Below are 22360 nucleotides of genomic sequence, written 5' to 3'. Positions count from 1 at the left end.
AGCTCACGTGACCCTTCTTTTGTGTGTAACTAAAAACATTATCAGAGGCTCCATTTTTCCTTTCCTCCAGGAAATGTGTAACACATACAGGGAGTGCAGAATTATTAGGCAAATGAGTATTTTGTCCACATCATCCTCTTCATGCATGTTGTCTTACTCCAAGCTGTATAGGCTCGAAAGCCTACTACCAATTAAGCATATTAGGTGATGTGCATCTCTGTAATGAGAAGGGGTGTGGTCTAATGACATCAACACCCTATATCAGGTGTGCATAATTATTAGGCAACTTCCTTTCCTTTGGCAAAATGGGTCAAAAGAAGGACTTGACAGGCTCAGAAAAGTCAAAAATAGTGAGATATCTTGCAGAGGGATGCAGCAGTCTTAAAATTGCAAAGCGTCTGAAGCGTGATCATCGAACAATCAAGCGTTTCATTCAAAATAGTCAACAGGGTCGCAAGAAGCGTGTGGAAAAACCAAGGCGCAAAATAACTGCCCATGAACTGAGAAAAGTCAAGCGTGCAGCTGCCAAGATGCCACTTGCCACCAGTTTGGCCATATTTCAGAGCTGCAACATCACTGGAGTGCCCAAAAGCACAAGGTGTGCAATACTCAGAGACATGGCCAAGGTAAGAAAGGCTGAAAGACGACCACCACTGAACAAGACACACAAGCTGAAACGTCAAGACTGGGCCAAGAAATATCTCAAGACTGATTTTTCTAAGGTTTTATGGACTGATGAAATGAGAGTGAGTCTTGATGGGCCAGATGGATGGGCCCGTGGCTGGATTGGTAAAGGGCAGAGAGCTCCAGTCCGACTCAGACGCCAGCAAGGTGGAGGTGGAGTACTGGTTTGGGCTGGTATCATCAAAGATGAGCTTGTGGGGCCTTTTTGGGTTGAGGATGGAGTCAAGCTGAACTCCCAGTCCTACTGCCAGTTTCTGGAAGACACCTTCTTCAAGCAGTGGTACAGGAAGAAGTCTGCATCCTTCAAGAAAAACATGATTTTCATGCAGGACAATGCTCCATCACACGCGTCCAAGTTTTTTGGGTTCATTGAGAACATGGTTGTTGTTCAATAATAAAATTATTCCTCAACAATACAACTTGCCTAATAATTCTGCACTCCCTGTATAACACAATAACATGCTACCTTAAAATTCCTTACTATTAAACAAACATGGGACTAGTATTAATCTTGTCATCTGTCAGACCGTATTTATTATTCATTAAATTGCTGATATTTATTTGTACATTTTGTCCATGATTGGTAGAAAGAGTTGTACTACAGATATGTAGTAGTTTATGCTGCATCTTTTCCCCTGTTTACATAGTATAAAGTAAAAGCTTCGACAAAAAATAAACTGTTTTTAAAGATTACAAAAAATATAAATATAAATAAAAAGGCCACTTGGGTTGAATTGAACTTTTGTTAGAATCATGAGCAAAAATGGTATTTTGACAATTACAGTAAACAACAAGCAATCATGCATTTCAACATAATCTATAATCCTTATGAATCTAAAATAGTAAGCTATGTTGCCATGCATCTATATTCCTGTAAGTTATAGTAATGTACACAGTATGGTGTCAATAACTTTAGCATATTTAATGAAGCCATGCAAAACTTTACTATGGTATCATGGATATTTTCTGAGGTACAGATCCTTTAAGTACGAAGGGCTGGGTCAAGATTTTTAACTTTGTAATTTTTGTTACTTTTATCCCAGCACATTTGAGCCCTTGTGACTTTACAAATAATAGGAGATATAAAAATAGTACAAAATTTCACCTTAGCCCTAAGTAAAACCCAATTCCAAAAATGCTGGCATGCCGTATAAAAAATAAACAAATAAATAAAAATGCTATGATTTGCAAATCTCTTAAACCAATAACTTTTCACAATAGTGCATAAAAAATAAATAAAATGTTTAAATAAAATGTAATATTTAAATTTTAATTTGATGGCAGCAACATAACTCAAAAAAGTTGGGAATGGGCAACAAGAGGTCAGAAATTTAGAGATACTAAAAAGAAACTGCTGGAAGAACAAAAAAGATTAACTGAGAATTTGTCAGTAACACGACTGGGTATAAAAAGTGCAGCTTAGAGGCGCAGAGTTTCTCAGAAATGAAGATGGGCAGTATCTGCAAGCTAAAAATTATGGAACAATTTCAGAATGATATTTATCACTGTAAAATTGTGAAGACTTACTCATCATCTACAGTACATAATATAAAAGGATTCCTGCAAACTGTAGAAATCTCTGTGCAGAAAGGAACAAGTCTGAAAATCCAATAGTGGATTGCTGGGATTTTCAGGCCCTCAGGTATTGAAAACAGCCACTATTTGAATTTGAATTTGAATTTATTCTGTTATGGAAATCACTGAATGGGCTCAGGAACACTTCCAGAAATCACTGTCTGTGAACACAATTCACTGTCCCATCCATAAACGCAGGTTAAAGCTCTATCGTGCAAAAAAGAACCCCTATGTGAACATGATCCAGAATTGCAGCTGTCTTCTCTGGTCAAAGCTTATTTTAAGAGGACTGAGGCAAAGTAGAAAGCTGTTCTGTGGTCAGATTATTTAAAATCCGTTTTTAGAAAACATAAATTCTGCATCCTCCAGACTAAAGATCAGAGGGATCGCCTGTTTTGTTATCAGCACACAGCTCAAAAGCCTGAATCTCTGATGGTATTTTGACATTAGTATCTATGAAATTGGCAGCTGGCACTTCTGAAAAGGCACCATCAGAGCTGAAAGGTATGCACAGGTTTTAGAGGACAATATGTAATGTCTTTGCTACTGATATAATCTTAGCATACTTCATCTGCTGAGACAATGCCACTGCATCTATTGCAGCAGCATGGCTTCATAGAAGAGTTTGGATGCTGAAACAAAAAGTACTACAAAGAAGACACACAACTGTTGAGCAGCTAGAATTGCCTATCAGACAGGAATGAGACATTATTCCTCTACCAGAGGGTCCAGCAGCTGGTCTCCTCAGTTCCCAGATGTTACAAAGAGATGTTGCTAAAAGAAGAGGGGATGCCCCGCAGTAGTAAACATGCCCTGTGCCAAAGTTTTTAGATATGTTCTGGCCATCAAATTCAAAATAACCTGATTTAAAAATAAGCATAAAAGGTTTGACATGTTTTCTATGTTCCACCTTCAATAAAAACATGGGTTGAAATGATTTGCACATCATTGCAATCTACTTTTATTTCCATTTAATACAGCATCCCAACTAAAGTGCATCTTAACTTGGGGACTTTGGATAATTTTGCATGCTCTCCTTAAATATACACACATGCACTATGTTAAATTTACTGTAATACACATTCAATTTTATGAAATATGAAATTACCAGTGTTATCTTATACACATGTATGCATACCGTGCTACTAGATAATGAAAAGCATTTTGTCAACTGCTGAGTTATGACAGATAAATATTCAACTGCATTCTGTTGATAAGATTGAAACTGACAAAGTTATACACAATGTGGGCTTTGATATCGAATCATCTGAAAATAAGTTTCATGTAGCATCAAATCCGAGTTTGGGGCATCCCATCATTCAAAGACGTGTCTATCACTGGAAGAAGAAAGAGACCTGCCACTGTGACGACCAATTGCCTGTTAAGAAACACACAAACACAAAAATACATACAATGTAAGAAAAAATGCACACACAAATTTATATTGTGTGTTAATGTAAAAATTGACTCACATACCCCTGCGTGTCCTTTGGAGAAGTTGGCATGAGCATAAAGAAGCACTGCAATGTCATTGTGTCCTGCCTCTAATGCGATGGACATGGCTGTGCTTTCATCCTGTTTACGCACAAAATACACCACAAGAGCTTCTGTTGTTTATCGCACAATAACAGATAGAAAATAAACAGCCTCAGTATAATTAATTACATACCATTTCTATCCCTTTTGTTTTCTCCTGACACACTGAATGTGTCTTCTGTAACAAATGGTTACTCTCTGCTTTTGTAATATAATATCTGAAACAAAGTAAGAGCGCTTCTGCTTCACAGCTTGAGGCCACTGGGCTCACAGAAGCTGCAAAGTAGAGGCAATGACTCACATACACTGTCAGTCAGGGTGGCATCGCACTCCGGCTGTGCCAGCAGTAGTTTAACAATGTCAGCGTGGCCATGCTCGCTTGCACACATCAGCGCCGTGGAGCCCTCATCATCTTGGAGATTGACCTCCGCCCCTTGTGCCAGGAGTGCCTGCACCATGTCCATCCTGCCATGGCTCACAGCGAGCATCAGAGCTGTCTGACCGGCCTGGGCAGCAGAAGGCAGGAGTCAAACACAGGAAGAAACAGGGCTAGTAATACTGAGTCACACATCACATATAAAGATACAGTCAGTAGACGACTGGGGAAAGGAAAAAAAATGAGCGGGACTGTGAAGCTAGTTCAGTTATTTATTCTTTCTTATATTGATTCACTGAATTTCAACTAAACAACACAAATGTAGCCACTGGATGAATATTTTCATCTTTTTGTAAGTTTAAATTTAATTAAATTGTTTGCAAAATATTCTCAGTCTCGTGGTTTGTTCTCTCTTCTTTCGGACACAGGAAATGTAATCAAACATAAAAGGTTAAACGTGCATTGCAGATTCTAGCTTGTGATTCATGCAGTGAATGGCAGTCGGCTTAGGACTGATCTTTTCGCGTAGGAGTGTGGCCGCTCCTCTGTATCAGCATATCACAGCAGCTGCGCCATCGGTTGCTAAGCCAACAAGCCTGGGACGTAGCATTTCCTCAGAGGTGCATATCCAGTAAAAATGACAAGTTGCAGATCTCAACTTTGTGGGGAATTCTGACACACATAATCAGGTGTTTGTTTGGCAGTGCTGTGATATCTGCAGGATTTTTTTTTAATCAGTTAAAGACAAAGGAAAGACTGTTTTCATTGTATTTATATTTATGCAAGCAGTTCCATTTATCTGACTACATAAAATAAACTCCAAAAATTATTAAGAGTAAAATCAGAGACATCTTATAAGGAAAGTTGCTTTAAAATAAAATAGTTGCAGACAGTTCCTCTTATGTTTCATCGTCTGACATCACATAGGAGAGGAGATTTAGTGATGCATTAAATCATTTTGACAATACCCAGATTGAATGAAAGCCCTGAGAGCTGCAGCATTCTTTTTTTCAATTGAAAAAACTAGTGTGTAAAAAACGTTAACTATAGTGTAATGTTAATGGTCACTCCTGGTTAGCTGGCTCTCACTTAGTTAATGAAATCAAGTGGAGATCACACCCTCACCCACAACCTGAGAACATACTGACCTGGCTGGCCTTGGCGTTGACATCTCCTTTAGTGAAGAGCTGCTCGACTACTTTCATGTTGTCTGGATTATCCACAGCAGCAAGTGCAGCCAGCATGATGGGCGTGTAACCTGCTGAATTCTGCTGATTCACGTTGCACACCTCTGTAGTGATTGGTGGTGAAACGGATGGCAGTGGAAAAAACAAGCGAGAGGAAGAAGAATGTATATCATTTTGTACTGATAACAATTCACATTTGTTTTGATCATACTAATGCCAAGTTTTATTTTGTAAGGAAGACCTGTTCCAAATAAGCTTTTGTGGTGAGTGACTAAAAATGACAAAGCTGTTATGCAATATAGATTCACAGAAAAAGGCTGGCGCTTAGAGATATATTTATTCTGAGTGATATACATACACAGAAGCTGTTCAGTCGGGCACCCGGGGCAAATATCAAACTATCCCGACAAACTAAATAATTAAGTGACGGTCCAGAATAGTGTTTCTGCCTTTCGATCCTTTTAATACTCATTCACAGCTGGAAAAATGGTTGAAACAAGTCATTATGATTTTCAATCTCCAGCACATAATTTCTTATTTAAAAAAAAAATTCGTATTTTCCAAGCTTTTCCAAAAAAAACCCCCCATCTCATTTATCAGCTACCCAGCAGTGAAAACCATGTATTCTATTGCCCATGCTGGTTTAAGAAACCAGGGTTTTCTTTTTTATCAATATTTTCCAGTTTTTGACAGGAGCACTTTGTATCTTATCACACACAGAATTCGCTTGCTGCTGGCATTTTCGCCACCTAGTGGCTATTAGAAAGAATACCAAGATGTTCATATGATATGACAAAACCAGATTATACATGGGCTTCTGAGCGATACAGCCGAATTACACAAGGCGTTTCCGCCCTAAAAAACTGTGAGCTTGCTTGTTTCTCTAATTTGCTGGGGGATTCAAATTAAAAGGACAACTCTTGCGGCATTTTGCAGAAGTTAAAAAAAGCCCTGGCAGCATAATTTGTCTGTAACCTTGTTTTAAGCATGTTCAGACTGCAAAGAAATAAACTTAATTCTCGTGGCAGAGGGACAGAGAAAAAAATATGTACTTGGGGTGGTGTGGTAATACGTACCTGCATTAAGCAATTTCTTCACAATGCCAAAGTTGGAGTGAGAAACACTGTAGTGTAGAGCTGTGTTTCCATTGCCGTCAGCCATATTAACTATGTACTGCAATACTGAAGGTGAAATGGCCTGAAACGTAGATAAGTAGTCCTCTACAGTTTCAGGAGAAGCTGACTTGTGGCTGGACACAGAGAACCACTCTTGCTGGAGTGTGTGCAGACAGTCCTGCTGCAAGAGAAAAAAAGGATGCATTATATACGCAAAAACAGCGCTTCTTTTTTTAAACACATACTTCTTGCCATAAATTAGTTTAGTAGAGCAATCAGGACTGAATAGACACAATCTTCCCATAATTGCAGGGATGTGAATGAAAGAAGACAGACAAACAGCATAAAGCAACAATTCTATAAAAGACATCATAAAAGATGAGGGATCTGTCATTATTTCAAACATAAAAAGGCATGTCGAGAGTTCTTGTTATTCTTTTTAGTGTTTCAGCTTTCACAATGGAAGCTGTCAAGAGTTACCTTGCTGATATACTTCCTTTGAATTCCACTTCTTCTTACCCATTTTGCATTTAACTGTGAAAGTGAGTAGTCTATTTCACTTAGAAAGAAAAACATTCTCATGTTGAAGCAAGAGTAGAATTCCTCAGTAGAATTCTTCTACTGAGGAATTCTTTTCATATCCAATGGCAAGGATACTTCTTTATAAACGACATACTTTCACACACCATGGCCCAGCATCTCTCCACACCCATGCTAATCAAAACAGACAAACAAGGCCCACTTTCAGTGGCTCTCATACTGAATATAGTAAAACAAAACATACCATTTCCCTGTTGGATAAAGCTGTGTCATCACTCAGGTGCGTCTTTAAGGCTTGACAAGCAAAAAACATCCGTTCGCTCATCCTACGCCTGAAAATAACCAAATTCTATTGGTTACTAGATGTCAGTTCAGACTTGAAAGGACTCCCACAGTAATGCAGACTGCTGTTGCGAAGCTTTTTATTGTTGCAGTTTTATTGGCTTTAAACCCTTTTAGACTTCTCCCAGATTACCTCTGCTGTGTATACAGTCTCGCAGCTCCTTTCGATCCCTTGTTGTCTTTTTCCTTTCGTGATTGGGCAACATCTTGAGGAGATTCCCTAAATGTTCTTTTTATTTTTCTGTCTACATCATCATTCTCATAATTCGACACTGGGTCCAGCCTAAGGACAATAAAACAAGTGCTTAATATCTATGAACATACCACATCCATCATTTCAGAAATAAAACATTTGTTTAGACATTAGACACCTACCCTGTAGTCACACCCATAAACTTCATGCTCTGCCTGTTGCTACTACAGCACTGGTTACCATTCTGTTTCTTTATTACATTCCTTGGCTTACCAGCATTATCCGACCTGTCTAGAAATGAGCACAAAGCACTTTTAATCTTAACACAAATCACACACATACAGTATGTTGCATTAAATGCATGTATAGCAAAACAGTTACAAGGCTAGCTAGGTCACTATCGGAGTATATATAAACACACGATTCCTTATGCATTCGTTCACATCTAAAAGCCTCTGTGGAAAAGAGAAAGCATTCTTTTACACCAGCTCCTCCCACAAAGCAGTTCAATTTTAGATCTTAAGCCACAAAGTGCTATGTGGCACACAACGTCTTCCAAAACCAGATATCATTCCACACATCGCAAATGCATCCCTCAAAAAGGGAACTTGCCAAGCTGAAGGCAGCCACTTCCCCTGAACCTAGTTCAAGTTTAAACTGGGCGCCGGGAGTGGCTTCAAAATAAAATATTTTTATACTAAAGGATTTTTAAACTTCCTTCACTGAAACAAAATTCCTACTAACTGGATATTTACTAAATATCTCATGAAAAAAAGGATTTGGATTTATAACTAAACATAAATAAATAAAAATATTACCTTGTAAACCAGAGGATGTCTGCTGTTCTATCATTTTAATCATTCTTTTCACTTCTGAATCATTACTGCTCTGCTGACACAGTCCTGCATTTGCTTTGTCACACTTAGAGGAGACAAGTGAAAGTTGAGACTGGGACTGAGAGTCTTTGTTTGCTGCATGAAAATAAGATAATAGTAGACAGAAACGTATAAACATAACATTGCAGATTTGAAAAAATGGTTAATCGCATCACCTACTTTGTGTAGATAAAGTTTTTTTTAATGTGTAAAAATCTGGAGCTATGTCATTCTATACAAATGACAGCAATAATGCAAGTAATACAAGTGCAAACTGTTCAACCTATTCAGAATGTATAGTAATAAATTACCAGGAAATTTGGTATTAGCTTTGCAAATGTTTTATGAAGAATCAATGTTTTTGGTTTGCTGTGTTACCTGCTGGTTGAGAACTGAACATGTGGATGTCTGTCCCTCCTTGTGCCATAGGTTTTCTATTGCAGGAGCTGGGATCTCCTTGGCCACTGTTATGATCAGGACAGTCCTCTGTGAGCAGGTCCCCATGCTCCATGCTGAGGAGCCTCTGCAACTTCTCGATGTAATGGTTCAGCTCATGGTCCCACTGTAACTGTGCAGATTTCTGGAAATTCTGTCCAGGTGTCCTGGATGAAACTGAAAAATCCCGTATCCGCCCTTCCCCTACACCAACACTCTTTGTTTTGACAGGGTCAGGTAGATGGGACGGTCCGGATGCCATATTTCGAGTTTTCAGTCCAACTAGGAAATTCTCATTAATGTCTGTGAATCCAACTCCAGTGTCTCGAGTTACCCTGGTGACCACTTCTGGTGTTTGCTTTGAAATACTTTCTACTGCATTTGCAGTTCCTACACCGATTGTTCTCGTCTCTGTGGTGCATCTGACGTCTCGGACCCTATTGCCTACAGATACTGTCCTAGTTGAAGTGTGAGTGGTGTTGGTGTGCTTGTCTTGGGTGCTGAGGAGTGTATTCGTGCTGGAGTCAGTGCTGAAGGCATGCTTGGTGTTGGTAAAGCGAGACACTGAACTACATACAGTGTTGGTACGCTGCGATGCTGTTTGGGGTGATACCATGATTCCAAGCTCAACTCCTCTTACTCGATCTGTAGTCATACACTTTGAAACTGCTTCCTTTGCCTCGCAAATGGTCACATCGACAGAACAATCCCCACAAGCCACTGAACAATACTCTTTCTTGGACCTCAGACTTGCCAGTGGCGCCTCTGTGTTGCTTTCTGCATCACATACCTTTATCTCTGTCCCAACTCCTTGTGTGTTTGTAAAAACTTGCATTTCCACAGCCTTGTCACTGGTCTCCACTCGCTCCCTGACCTCCCAGAGGCTCATGGGTACATCCAATCCTGTGCAAATACTCCTCATCATAGGTGCACAAGATACTCCTACAGTCTTTACCTCCTTTTCCTCGCCTGTGGAAGCATCTCTGAGCTCTGTGTGATTACCCACTCCCTGGCTTTTGGTGTGTGGCCTTGCATCTGAGCCTATGCTTACAGTGGACGGTCTGGCACAGCAGGCCTTGTCAGCCCGGTTCCTGGCTCCTGCAGCCTGAAGTTCCAGTTTCAGACGAATCAACTCTGTCTCCAGAGCTGATTCTTTCAACTCTATTTCTAATTGACAAATTCTCTCCTTTAAGGCACTGTTTATTAATTCTTGGGCATCAAGCTCTGCTGCCTGTTCTGTGTAAATTCCCAGACTGACTTCAGATACTTCTGTTGCAATGGACCTCATCTCTACCTGCTCAGTGTATGCATATTTGTTTTCTTTTGGTGGCTTAGACAAGATGATATCCATATCTTTGTCAGTTCCCACAGCGACTGACTTGAATGTTTTGTCATGAAGAAGGTTACATTTTTCATGCAATGTTCCCAACTGTCCCACTTTGATGGACCTTTCCAGTTCTTGAAAGTCTTTGGTCAGTTGTCCAACCTCCTTCACATCTGTGCAGCTACTTTTAACTTCAAGATCTTTTTTGGTATTTCTGTTGATCTCAATTTCAGACCCTTCAATGGTATATGGGCTGTTCCAGGTTACATCATTGACGTTCTCTCTCTCAATCAAGTCCTTGAGCTGACAGCTTAGTTGCCTCTTTTCCTCCTGAAGGACTGAGATCTTTACCTGGAGGATTGGGATGATTTTCACTTGCTCCTCTAACTCTTTCAGTCTTTGTAGCGCAACCACCATTTGGTCACGGACATGTTGCAGGTGCATGGGGCCAAGACTGGTAACTGGGGTTGTTCTACCTGAGCTCTGTGGACTTACTCTCAGACACCCTGTGCTGCCTCTACTGCCCAGGGATGAGCCAAGGTGGACCTCGGGTCCAGTGCCAGTAGGCTTATTGCCATTATTGTTCTGATTATATGCACCCAGGCCAGTGAAGGGTGAGAGTGACCCAGGGGAGCTCACACCTCCGAAGCTGGCCAGTCGTCGGCGGGGATAGGGCTGGGGTGGAGACTGTCTTGTCACCTCCTGATTCAAGGGTTTGTGGGTCTCCAGAAAAGCCCTCTCCATCACAGGGCTTTGACTTTGGAAGAGAGATCGTGCAGCTGGCTGAGGCTTTGGCTCAGTTAGTATCTGAGAGGTTCCCAGACTTTCATTTCTTTTATTATTATCCAATGAGGAACCATGTGGTGGAGGAAGAGGTGGTCTACCTCGAGCTGCAGAGGACATGCCCAGTAGTTTTGAATCATCACCACTAGATGATGACAAGGACTCTGCAGAATACCACTGACTAGATGAAATGCCACTCTGCGTTTTGTCCACATTATTGCCGGCCACCCTGGGCCTCCTTTTTAGGCTTAGTCGCTTAATGGTGGCGGCGTTTTGGAAACTGTCCACACGCTGGATGCAGTCCACTTCAGACTGATAACTGTAATCAATTTCAAGGTAGTTAGGGAACCAGTCTTCAGTGCTTTGGCCTGTTAGATAGTTGGACAGCTGTACTTTAATCTTCCTCCCTGAAAAGAGTAGTCAGAAAAGCAAAAGAATAAAAATAAAACAGAAAAAATCCAGACCAAACATTATGCAGAAAGGTGGAAAATCTGTAAAAAAACACACACACAATTAAATCTTACAGAAAATAAGAAGTTATTGTAAATTTAAGTTTTAAATAACATTTAATAATCATGAATCATCATGAATACACAGTAAAATCTTGAAGGCTTTAGGCTATATACTCTTCCCTTTTCTTTCCTTACCTTAGTATGTGTTGATCAGTGACCATTTCTCTGAGTCTCAAGCCTTCCTTCACTTCAAAATGTTTCTGACTCTAATCTCTCTGAGCCTGTCCCACAAGAGGAGGAGGGAGAGAGGAGTGTCTACCAATCCTCCAGACACTTTTTTCAGTAGTTACTTCTCTCCCAATGGTATGTCTCTCTCTACATAGACTAAGCCCACTCTATAATTACTCTGCAACTCTCCCTGTAAATGCCCAACCATTCTCTTGGCAGGACTTCTCAACCACAAACATATTCCAAGTATTTTAGCCACTGAATATAAAAGCAAATACCTAAGACAACACAATTCTAACCTATAACTATATTTAAATAGTAAATGTTAAATGCATTAAGCTGGAATTGCAATAAATTCATTATCAAAAAGTACATTTAGTGCATTACTTCCAGAAGCATGTACAAATTACAAACATTTTTGTGACTCTATAGCATTTAGGTTAGTGGTAATTATATCAGTTATCATTACCTGACATATTCCTCAGGACGTAAAAAGCCTTGAATGCGTTTCAGAAAGTCTCAATAATGATTTAATTCCTTTTTCATTCAGTCTAAACTTTGAATAAGTCTGCAAATAAAAGAAAAACACATCAAATTAACTTTGAACCTTGGTGTTGCTGCCTCATTCGTATGAGCTCCTTCTCTCTCTCATCCCAGGTCTGACAGTCGATAACAGCTAACATTACAGTGCTTGCATAAAGGAAATGCAATACTGAGACATGAGACATTATAGTTATTTCTGCACAACTACAGTAGGATGGGGCTTAGCCTCAACACACTGTCATTGCAATGCTATCCCCTATCACATTTTCATTGATAAGCACCTTTCTGTTCTCAGCATGCTGGTGTTTTGAGAAGGCTTCCTCTCTTGTTCTCCCTTCATAGAAAGTAGGTTTAAAGAATTACTGAAATCTATATCTAATATATATCTATAATACAACAATCTACTCTAATATGATCTAATCTGATATAGTATTTATAATTAACATGCATAAAATAATGACTTATGTGAGGAGTAAGCCAAGTGAAGTTGGATAAGGAGGATTTAACAACTTGATATCTTTTTTGTAAGCTGTCTGCATTTTTCTACATTTTTTAGAACTTGACACCCCGAAAGAGTGAAAACTAATGTGAAGCCCAGCAAATGTGTAAGTAAATTGGTGTGTATAAAGTCAATCCAAACTACACATCAAAAACACAGACAAGCTGCTATTTGCATCCTACTGAGACATAAACAATCTGAAAAATACTGTTTATTTTGCAGAACCAATGAAAATGGTATTACTATGAAATAAATTACAGTTTTCTCTGGCTGGAGTTAAGGTTGACTAATCACCTGCTGATTCAAGTGTTTGTGGGTCTCTGTAACAGCCTGTTCCATCACAGGGCTTTATCTCTACAGCTGGTTCATCTGACTTGACTCATCTGTGGCTAATCTGAGGTTGCTGGACTTCTCAGTCTTTTAGTGTTATCCAATGAGAGCCATGCGGTAGAGGACGATCCACCTCTAGCTGTAGAATGAAGGGATTGTCATTCTACAGCTAGAGGTGCTCCCTTCAGGATTGATTAGTTTTTCTTATTTTTTATTAAGGAAAAAAAAAACTATCCAACTCCACCTGGCGCTGTGTGAACAAGTTCTTGCCCTAAACGTAATAACTGGTTGTGCCACCCTTGGCAGCAGGAACTGCAATCAAGCATTTGTGATAAGTGGCAATGACTCTTTCAAATGACTGTGGAGGAATGTGGAGGGATTTTAGCCTACTCTTCCTTGCAGAATTGTTTAAATTCAGTCACACTGGAGGTTTTTCTGACCATGAACATCCCATTAAAGCATCTCAATTGGATTTAAGTCCAGACTTTGACTAGTCCTGCTGCATAACCTCAGTGTGCCTCAGCATCATGGCACAAATCGATGATGGGCGGACATTCTCCTTCAGGATTTTCTGGTAGAGAGCAGAATTCATGGCCCCAGATCATCACACTACCACCATGTCTGACTGCTGGTATGATGTTCTTTTCAAGAAATGCTGTATTAGTTTGACAAAATATGTAACAGGAGACAATCCTTCCAAAAAGTTCAGCTTTTGTCTCGTCAGTCCACAGAATATTTTCTCAAAAGTCTTGTAAAAAAGTGATATGAGCCTTTGTGTTCCTTTTAGTCAGCAGTGGTTTTCTCCTTGGACCTCTCCCATAGAAACCATTTTTACTCAGACTCTTTCCTATTGTTGAGTCATGAACGCTGACCTTAAGTAAGGGAAGTGAGGCCTGCAGTTTTCGGTTCTTTTGTGACCTCCTGGTTGAGTCGTCATTGCACTTTTGGAGTAATTTTGGTAGGCCAGCCACTCCTGCCAAGGTTCACCACTGTCGAAAATTTTCTCTATTTTTGGATAATGGCTCTCATTGTGGTTTGCTGCAGTCCCAAGGCATTAGAAATGGCTTTATAACCCTTGCCCAACTGATAGATATCAATGACTCTGCTTCTCATCTATTCTTGTTTCTTTAAATTGTAGCATGATGTGTTGATTTTTAAGACCCTTTAGCATATTTCATTTTTTCAGATAGGTTCTATTTAAGTCACTTCCTGATTCAACAGGTCTGGCAGTAATCAGGCCCGGGTGAGGCTAGTGCTATCCAAAAAATGTTATCAATCACAGTTAACTCATGATTTAACAATAGGGCCAATTACTTTTTCACACAGGAGCAGGTAGGTTTGGATAGCAGACTGCAGCCTAAACACCAGCAAAAAGGAAAAGCCCTACAAACGCACACAAAATACAGAAAACAAAACATGGAGGATTGCACCGTCACACTTCAAAGAAGCAGCGGTTTATCGGTGATGTGAGGGAGTAGTTACATTTCTGCTATCAGCTATTTACAAAGCTCGTCACTTCCACAGCTGTTTCCCAAAAACCATGTCCGTTTTGTTTCACTGTTTTTTTTTGTTGTTGTTGTTTTTTGGGGTTTTTTTTTTAGCTTTTGTGGCATTTTCCCTTGTGTTTTATAGAAATTCCCTTGGGTTAGGTGCCTTTTAGCAGCATTTTTCCATTTGCTGGTGTTTTCCTCAATTACAGTGCGTTTGACCTCTCAGGGCCACCATACAAATCTCACTGACAGAAGTGCCAAGCGATTATTAATAAAGGGTAAAACTTTGTATGACAAATATATAACTGATATTATTATTTGAACTTTTTATAAATTGACAGATAGCTGCAACCCTTCCTCCTCCCTTACTTCAAATTGAATGTTTTATTCCGTCGTGTTATAAAAAGTTAGCTTCTGTTTGCTTAACATGAGAAGAAGTAACTCACCTGTGCATTAGGAGAAGAGGTGGACATATACAACATGCTCGTGTGATGCAGAAGTTAAATATTATGAATATTATTAACAGCTTACCTTATCAGTTGGCACGTGTTTTTTTAAAAACGTGTATTTTTGACGCTAACAAGACCGCGTGTTCCTCTTTCCTCTTTTCTCCTTTCTCATTTATTTTTCGATATTAGACGAACTTTTCCTCTGCATCCGTGAGATGCATACCGCGCATGCGCATAGAGCTGTCAACGCGCACAGCAGATGCTCACGGGAATCAGTCATTAAAATATTGATGAGGCGCTTTCTTCTGTTGACTCGATTACACAGCATAAACACCACATCATTTCGGCCTCAGAATCTGGTTTCAGGGGTAGTAACTACCGAACTAATTACCTGAGTTATTATTTTTCTCCAGTGACATAACCGGGAGATAAAGTTAAACCGCCATCTTTATGTAGTTTGCATATATTTAACTGTAGGCTTAGGATAATGGCACCTGTAAAAAATAAGTCACTCCTGTTGTTTTAATAGAGCTGAAAGATTAATCAATTCGGACCACCAGAGAGCTCTTATGGAATATATCTTTTACCAGACATTCCACATTTTCAAGCTGAACTGCGACATCATGTGGACATAGTGCAGCAATACATCCTGCAGTCTAATACACTTTCAGTCCAAAGTTGTTCCTGCAGCGTTTTTGTGGCATTCCCACGCGAAAAATATTCCCCAAATGGATTAACTGTCTGATGCTTGCGGACAAGGTGTTTACAGCCTGCTGCACAGTTTTCTCACACGCTAGCCTTAAAAAGTCTCTCTGAAACTTCTTGTTTTGTTGTTTTTGTTTTTGTTTTTTTAATAATTTATTGACTTGAAAGCATGCTTACGTGCAGCATGCTACTATGCACCACACATTACATTACAGTGGAGGTTTTTATCCTACCTGCTATCTTTTAAGTTCAAAGTTTAACTTTGGTTGTGAAACAGCTCTCTAACTCGTTTTGCTTAAGCTTAACTCAAGCAGCCCCATTGACTGTGTGGAGTCCTTTAACTTTTTTAAAAGGTCTGATGATTTCATAGACAGAGACTACCATAACCTAATTATCTGCATGCAGAGACACACTGACACATAGACAACACACTCCACCACTTCATGTGAATAAATGTGACTGTTTATTTTCTCGTACATAGTTGTATTAACCCATGGAAAATAAACACAGAACATAAAGTCAGGTAAGATTGCCTGGGACAATGAGTCCTATCATTTGAACTTTGCACCTCTTCAGGATCACGCAGGGAAAACATGTTTACATGCTTGAAAGTGCTGAGTTCGTTGATCCGATGTAAGGTGTTCACCAGATTTTCTATAATGATCTGAAGGCTTCTGAGTAACAGAAGTCTATTAAATCTCACAAACTGACAGGGGCAAAACTACAGACTATACATGATCGGTTTAAAAGAGCATCTGTAAATGAAATGAGCTTGGTGCTGAAAAGCGTAGCTGTTTCTGTTAAGAGATATGAGTGCAGTTACGTACTTCAGTGAAATGAATGCAGTTAAACAAAATCAAGTTGCACTGAGACTGAAATCCACTTTAAAATATTGAGATGTGCATAATAATAATAAAAAAACTTATCAGGGATTAATTCACTGAGTTAAGACTGATTAATCAGGTTACTTTAAAACTAAAATGTTCACTATCTGTGAACTTTGCTCTTCAAACCCACAGTCACAGAAGTGATCAAACCAGCCTTGCAGCGTCAGAAAGGACACTTGCGATTGGTTAGAAGAGTTGCACACCCCTGTCCCTTCCCCTATCTACAGTCCACCCTTTTTAAACTTCGGTGAAACACTTACCTGTTTCACTCAGGGCATTAGGTCTCAGTCCCACGCCTGACAGCAAGATGTCTGACAAAGGAGCTTTTGATACCAATGTGCAGACCCTCACCAGGTTTGTTCTGGAGGAAGGCAGAAAGGCCCAAGGAACAGGGGAACTGACAAACCTGCTCAACTCCATCTGCACAGCTGTCAAAGCCATTTCCACTGCTGTCAGAAAGGCTGGGATTGCTAACCTGTGAGTACTACATTCTTTTTTTTTTATTCAGAGTTGGAAAGGTAGCAAAAAACCCCCCAGATGCTTCTGAACATTCAGGAAGTTTTCATTGTTTAGCACAGCAACCAGTGGTTATTTATTTTTCTTACTGAATATACTGTACAGTTTAATTATCTTTTGATATTTGCTTTAGTATAGCTACATGCACTGCAGCATGCAATCCAGTAAGCAGTTTTAACTTAGCCCCAGGCCAAAGGTAAACCTTGCACACAGTGTGCACAAATCCACCTGGGGCAGAGGACAAGCAGATAACAGATTATAATAGAATATTGTTATCATATTTATTTTATTGAGTTCTTAAATAGCTTCAGAGTGAAAGGTTTGTATTTGTGCTTTGAAGATATGGCATTGCTGGGAGCACCAACGTGACAGGGGACCAGGTAAAGAAGCTGGATGTCTTGTCCAATGACTTAGTCATCAACATGATCAAGTCTTCCTTCACCTCCTGTGTGCTGGTCTCAGAAGAAGATGAGAAGGCCATCATTGTGGAACCGGACAATAGCGTATGTGGACTCTCACCTATATATGTATATTTATGTCTGAATAGGTCTAATATATGTTCTTTTGCTTTGAGAATAAAAAAAAAAATCCTCTTCTCCCCTGACAGGGAAAATACATCGTTTGCTTTGATCCGCTTGATGGCTCCTCCAACATCGACTGTCTTGTCTCCATAGGAACAATATTCGCCATCTACAAAAAGGTCAGCGATGCTGGTAGTGCATGCAGATTCCAAGCACCTGTTGTTGTTCAACACTGAAGAGCGGTGTCCTGATCAGCCCTGAGTGAACTAACAACAATTCGAATGACATTTATCTTTGCAGAGAAATAATTGGTCGCCAGAGAATTAAATGTACTCAGTATGCTGACATACCATAAACATAACAGCCAATTCAGTACCAGATCGACACACATTGCTGTCCCAGGGTTAACTGAGAACTAAATAACAACAGGGCATATGTTTATACCGCTGCCAGTAAGGTATCCTTGTCCTTACCTGTCCTAACAATATGTGATAGCCTGTGGTTCCAATAATAACTTTAGAGTTTGTGATATCTTTCCACATAGACCACAGATGGGGAGCCATCTGAGCAGGATGCTCTGCAGCCAGGAAGAAACATTGTAGCAGCTGGTTATGCCCTGTACGGCAGTGCCACCATGATGGTCTTGTCCACTGGTCAGGGAGTCAACTGCTTCATGCTCGACCCTGTAAGTTAATATATGTTGTCAAAACTGTCACCTGACTGTATACAAGTGTGGGGTTTTATACAGTAGTGATATTTGGGGGGCTAATAATATAATTAATGTGGATTTTTCTCTGTATTGTGATGATTTTTTCCAGGCAATTGGTGAGTTCATCTTGGTGGACCAAAATGTGAAGATAAAGAAAAAGGGAAAAATCTACAGTCTGAATGAAGGATATGCACAGCAGTTTTATCCAGATGTGACAGAGTACCTACAAAAGAAGAAATTCCCAGAGGTAAAGCCAATAAAATAAATAAATGAGAATCCTAATGTGGAATTGACCACCATAAAGGTCAATCTCTAATGCTGCATTGAGGAGTAATATGAAGTTAATCTAAGTATAAATTCAACATGTATTTGTTTTCAGGATGGCTCTGCTCCATATGGCAGCCGATATATTGGATCAATGGTGGCAGATGTTCATCGTACTTTGGTGTACGGAGGAATCTTTTTATATCCCGCTAATGTCAAGAGCCCCAAGGGCAAGGTGAGGAGGTGGAGCTTCTGTAAATGGTCATTTAAAAAATAAAAAAGAGAGATTTTCTGATGCTGTAAAATCATCACACCTCATATTCTTATCATGTCACTACTGTTTTGTTTTGCTTTTCAGCTGAGGCTGCTTTATGAATGCAACCCCATGGCCTTCATCATGGAGCAGGCAGGAGGCATGGCCACTACTGGAGCTATGAACGTTTTAGACATCAAGCCCACGAGTATCCACCAGAGAGTCCCCGTGGTCCTGGGATCCCCTGATGATGTGCAGGAATACATTGCCATCTACAAAAAGCACAACAAATGAGGTACTTGTGTGATTTTGCTTTGTGTACTCATGACAGGATGTAACATGTAGGACAATAACTACATTTTTTTCAATTTCCCCAAATTTATCAGATCAAATGTGGTGGTGAGCAGCCTAAATCAGCAATGACAACACAATCAAGAGGCTCAGTCAGCACATTCACTGCTTTTTTCTCGGTCGCTGTGTTGCACTGATGAAGAAACCAGGGGCTTCAGTGGATCTATGAACTCTGCCTTGTACTGTGCTGATTCTGTCCTGTTAAAGGGTGTTATTTGTGGAGCGTTACCCTGTATTTTTTAAATAAACACAAAATGAAAGCCACGCTGTTTTTACTGAGTTTCCAAAGTCCAGTATGTGCATATGGGTTGTTAGGTATGTCTTCATGTAAAAACCAGATTTTTTCCTATAGGGACAAAGGTCACATTTCAGATCTGAAAGAGAAAGAAGTGCTGAATCCCACACACAGCCACAAGTATGATAACGTTATCAGTTTACTGAACAAGCCCAATATTCTGGAGTGGACACTTATACATATTTACATGAGAAAGAAGTCCAGTACATCAAGATTTTTGCTTAAAAATGTGCTCAGTGATGGTAGCATGGGCAGAGCCTGCTCTTTTTCACGCTCTCCACCCAGGTTTGAGTAACCATGCTAGGAATGCAGGCAGTCTGCTTCTTTATGAGCTCTGACTTTTCCTGAATTTGAGCAGCTTGTGTCATTTATACGTAAAAACAATGGTTTGCTTTGATACCGCTGCTAAAAATGCTAAGCAATCAACCCATTTCATTACATCCTAACTCTAACTAATGGAACTTTAAAATTGAAGTCCAGACTTTCCAGGACACGGAAAATTATCCAATTACTTCCCAGCTGTCTAAATAGCCATAAATCAGTGAGGAGAGGAGTTGAGCTAATGTTTAAACAAACCAAAGCAAAAATACAGACAAGAAATTTAAGATAAACCATCCTGGAAGAGACCTCTCCTGTGACGATGCAAAAGTTTCATCTTAGGATAAAGGTTAACAGAAGAACTTTCAGTTTAAAAAAAGATTACTTGGGAAGAAAGTTTTTAATGAGGTTTTCTGGACTAATTTGGGATCTTTTTGATGTCACTGATTACTTAAGCCATAACTATTTGGTAACAGTGTACAGTAATACACTAATTATATACACCTGGCTGGCACCAGGTTGGATTCCCTTTTAGCTTCAGAACTGCCTTCATTCTTTGTGGCATACTTTTATTGGACTGAGATCCAACAGAGCATATTGGACTCTGAAGGCCACCTCAGTACAGTGAACTCACTGTTGTGTTCAAGAAAGCAGATGATTTGAGCTTTCTGACATGTGTACTCTTGCTGGAAATCATATCATTAGAAGATCGGTACACTTTGTTTGTAAAGGAATGGATGAGTTTAGCAATAATACTCACAGAGGATGTGGTGTTTAACCCTCAGACGATCCTTAAAAATCCTGACTCTTTACCCTAAGGACAAAAAGTGGCAGCTTACCAAAAACTGCTGTAAAACATATCATACAGTAATATTTTTTTCACTTTAAATGACACAGTCTTTTAAAACTACTTCAGCCTGAAATATAAATATCAAATATTAATTATAGTTTGTGGATTTTAACCCTTTAAAGAAGAGGGACTCCAGCTGAGGTGGAGCAGAGGCTGCAAATGGACACACCGTGGTCTTTGCAAGTAAGCTTCCCAGAAGGTGCTGCCAGGTCTTCTCTTTTTTTTTCCGTGCAAAAGTCACACAGCCCTTACATTGGCTGATGAAAGGGGCTTGCAGCAGCACCCTGCAGATTTGAATTGATTCGTTTTTTGACCTGTAAACACATTCCAAAATGAGCATCCCTACATAAGCCTGCAGTTCCTCTGTGTCCACATGAGCCACTAAGTGTTTCCCATGCAGGTTTGCCTTGGCCAGGTTTTCATCCATCGGCAGCAGTGCATAGCTGGTGGTGTGGTGTGTAGGTCCCAGGATCAAACCTCTGGTTGCTGGGACGTAGCAGAGCGCTGCAGTCTTTGTGGGAGACCAAAATATGCTGATGACCAAAATATAGAGATGGAGAAGTCCATCCTATCACTGATTCAACCATCTCCTCTCGACTCCCACCTTCAGATGAGTCAGAGTTGGATTCCAGCTGGTCTCTTTCTTCATCTTCATACTCATAGTGCACAATCATTTCCAGAGCCTCCTGTGTGCTGTAAAGTCTTGCCATCTCCAAAATCTGTGCATTTTGTTTTGGTTCTTGCTGCTGAGATAACTTTGAAGTTCTAAAAAGTTTTTTTAATTATTATTAATAAATTCGTTTATAACACAGAATGCGGCCTTTTAAGAGAAAAGACTCAAAGGTGGACATACACTCATACACCATTATCTAAATTCAATAGTGGCACACACTTATCATTTCAGAAGCAAGGCACCCTTGCAGAAAACAGAAAAAAGTTTGAAATTTGGCTGCAGGCTTTGAATGGAAAAAAAATAGCGCCACCTGGTGGAAAAATATAAAAAAATTGAAATTGAAGGCAAGTAGTCCAAAATAAAATCTTAACATAAAGAAATGCATTAGTTGATGTCAAAATAAATGTGGGATCAAATATTGTATTTTCAAATATTTTTGGCCTTATGTGACTGTTTTTGCGTAGCTTAGAGGTTAGCCACAAAAATTAACAAAAAATAACAATATCCTCTGGGAAATATCAGATATATCGATTCAGCACAACGAAAATAGCTTGGAAATAAAAAAACAGAATGGCACAAAATATCCCCAGGATGCTCTAATGGTTAAATAGTGCTCAGTTAGTCCATTATTGTAGGGTCTACCTTACAGCATAAAGCACCTTGAGGTGACTGATGTTGTGATTTGGTGCTGTATAAATAAAACTTAACTGAATTGAATTGAAAATTGAACTTAGTCCTGAGAGGCCCCAAGTATCCAAATAAAATACATGCTTTTTCTAATACCTTAGCTGTAATGAGTGATTGCTTGAGTTAATGTTGCCTTCCTACCACCTTGAAGCAGTCTTGTTTTTCTTTTCTGATCTTTGGCAACAACAAGCCATTTTCACCCAGAGAACTGCTTCTCACAGTATATATATTCTGTTTTTTGTGGACAATTATCTGTAAACCATAGAGATGGCAGCTTGGGAAAATCCCAATAGAGCTGCACTTTCTGAAATACTCAGACCAGCCAGTCTGGCATCAACAGGTATGCTGTATATTTGCCTTCTTTGAGACAATTAG

The 22360-nt window shown here is 39.7% G+C and overlaps 2 protein-coding genes across 4 annotated transcripts; one reads left to right on the top strand and one right to left on the bottom strand.

The window, feature by feature from the left end:
• Positions 1 to 1199: 1199 nt before the first annotated feature.
• Positions 1200 to 15223, bottom strand: LOC100699135 (KN motif and ankyrin repeat domain-containing protein 1). 3 transcript variants are annotated; one of them, XM_005454498.4, is made up of 12 exons: positions 15039 to 15222; positions 12115 to 12213; positions 8802 to 11372; positions 8367 to 8519; positions 7731 to 7839; positions 7489 to 7638; positions 7258 to 7345; positions 6435 to 6651; positions 5320 to 5462; positions 4101 to 4301; positions 3736 to 3834; positions 1200 to 3637 (listed from the first exon to the last, which is right to left on the bottom strand). In XM_005454498.4, exons 2-12 carry the CDS (start codon positions 12119 to 12121, stop codon positions 3575 to 3577), a joined length of 3801 nt encoding a protein of 1266 aa, XP_005454555.1. In that variant the 5' UTR covers positions 12122 to 12213; positions 15039 to 15222; the 3' UTR covers positions 1200 to 3574. The 3 variants fall into 3 exon arrangements, 2 of the variants coding, with proteins under 2 accessions (XP_005454555.1, XP_005454554.1); XM_005454497.4 differs by having other exon boundaries at positions 1202 to 3637; positions 6435 to 6654; XR_003221204.1 differs by having other exon boundaries at positions 3620 to 3637; positions 4097 to 4301; positions 6435 to 6654; positions 15039 to 15223.
• A 1563-nt stretch (positions 15224 to 16786) lies between these two features.
• fbp1b (fructose-1,6-bisphosphatase 1b) lies at positions 16787 to 19426 on the top strand. Its single transcript, XM_003449650.5, has 8 exons — positions 16787 to 17025; positions 17405 to 17567; positions 17672 to 17764; positions 18130 to 18270; positions 18404 to 18541; positions 18674 to 18793; positions 18917 to 19106; positions 19198 to 19426. Exons 1-7 carry the CDS (start codon positions 16856 to 16858, stop codon positions 19103 to 19105), a joined length of 1014 nt encoding a protein of 337 aa, XP_003449698.1. The 5' UTR covers positions 16787 to 16855; the 3' UTR covers position 19106; positions 19198 to 19426.
• The last annotated feature ends 2934 nt before the right edge of the window (positions 19427 to 22360 follow it).

The sequence above is a fragment of the Oreochromis niloticus genome, linkage group LG7 (genome assembly GCF_001858045.2).
Source record: "Oreochromis niloticus isolate F11D_XX linkage group LG7, O_niloticus_UMD_NMBU, whole genome shotgun sequence".
Taxonomy (NCBI): domain Eukaryota; kingdom Metazoa; phylum Chordata; class Actinopteri; order Cichliformes; family Cichlidae; genus Oreochromis; species Oreochromis niloticus.
This window is presented reverse-complemented; position numbering and strand designations above follow the sequence as displayed.

Bases quoted from the DNA above. Each gene is read 5' to 3' on its own strand.
- fbp1b (XM_003449650.5), top strand. From the start codon at position 16,856: ATGTCTGACAAAGGAGCTTTTGATACCAATGTGCAGACCCTCACCAGG. The intron at 17,026-17,404 runs GTGAGTACTACA...TGTGCTTTGAAG, and splicing joins AAGGCTGGGATTGCTAACCT to ATATGGCATTGCTGGGAGCA. The intron at 17,765-18,129 runs GTCAGCGATGCT...CTTTCCACATAG, and splicing joins TATTCGCCATCTACAAAAAG to ACCACAGATGGGGAGCCATC.
- LOC100699135 (XM_005454497.4), bottom strand. The intron at 7,346-7,488 runs GTAATCTGGGAG...GGTTATTTTCAG, and splicing joins AGACTGTATACACAGCAGAG to GCGTAGGATGAGCGAACGGA. The intron at 6,655-7,257 runs GTATGTTTTGTT...TTTCTCTTGCAG, and splicing joins CTTTATCCAACAGGGAAATG to CAGGACTGTCTGCACACACT.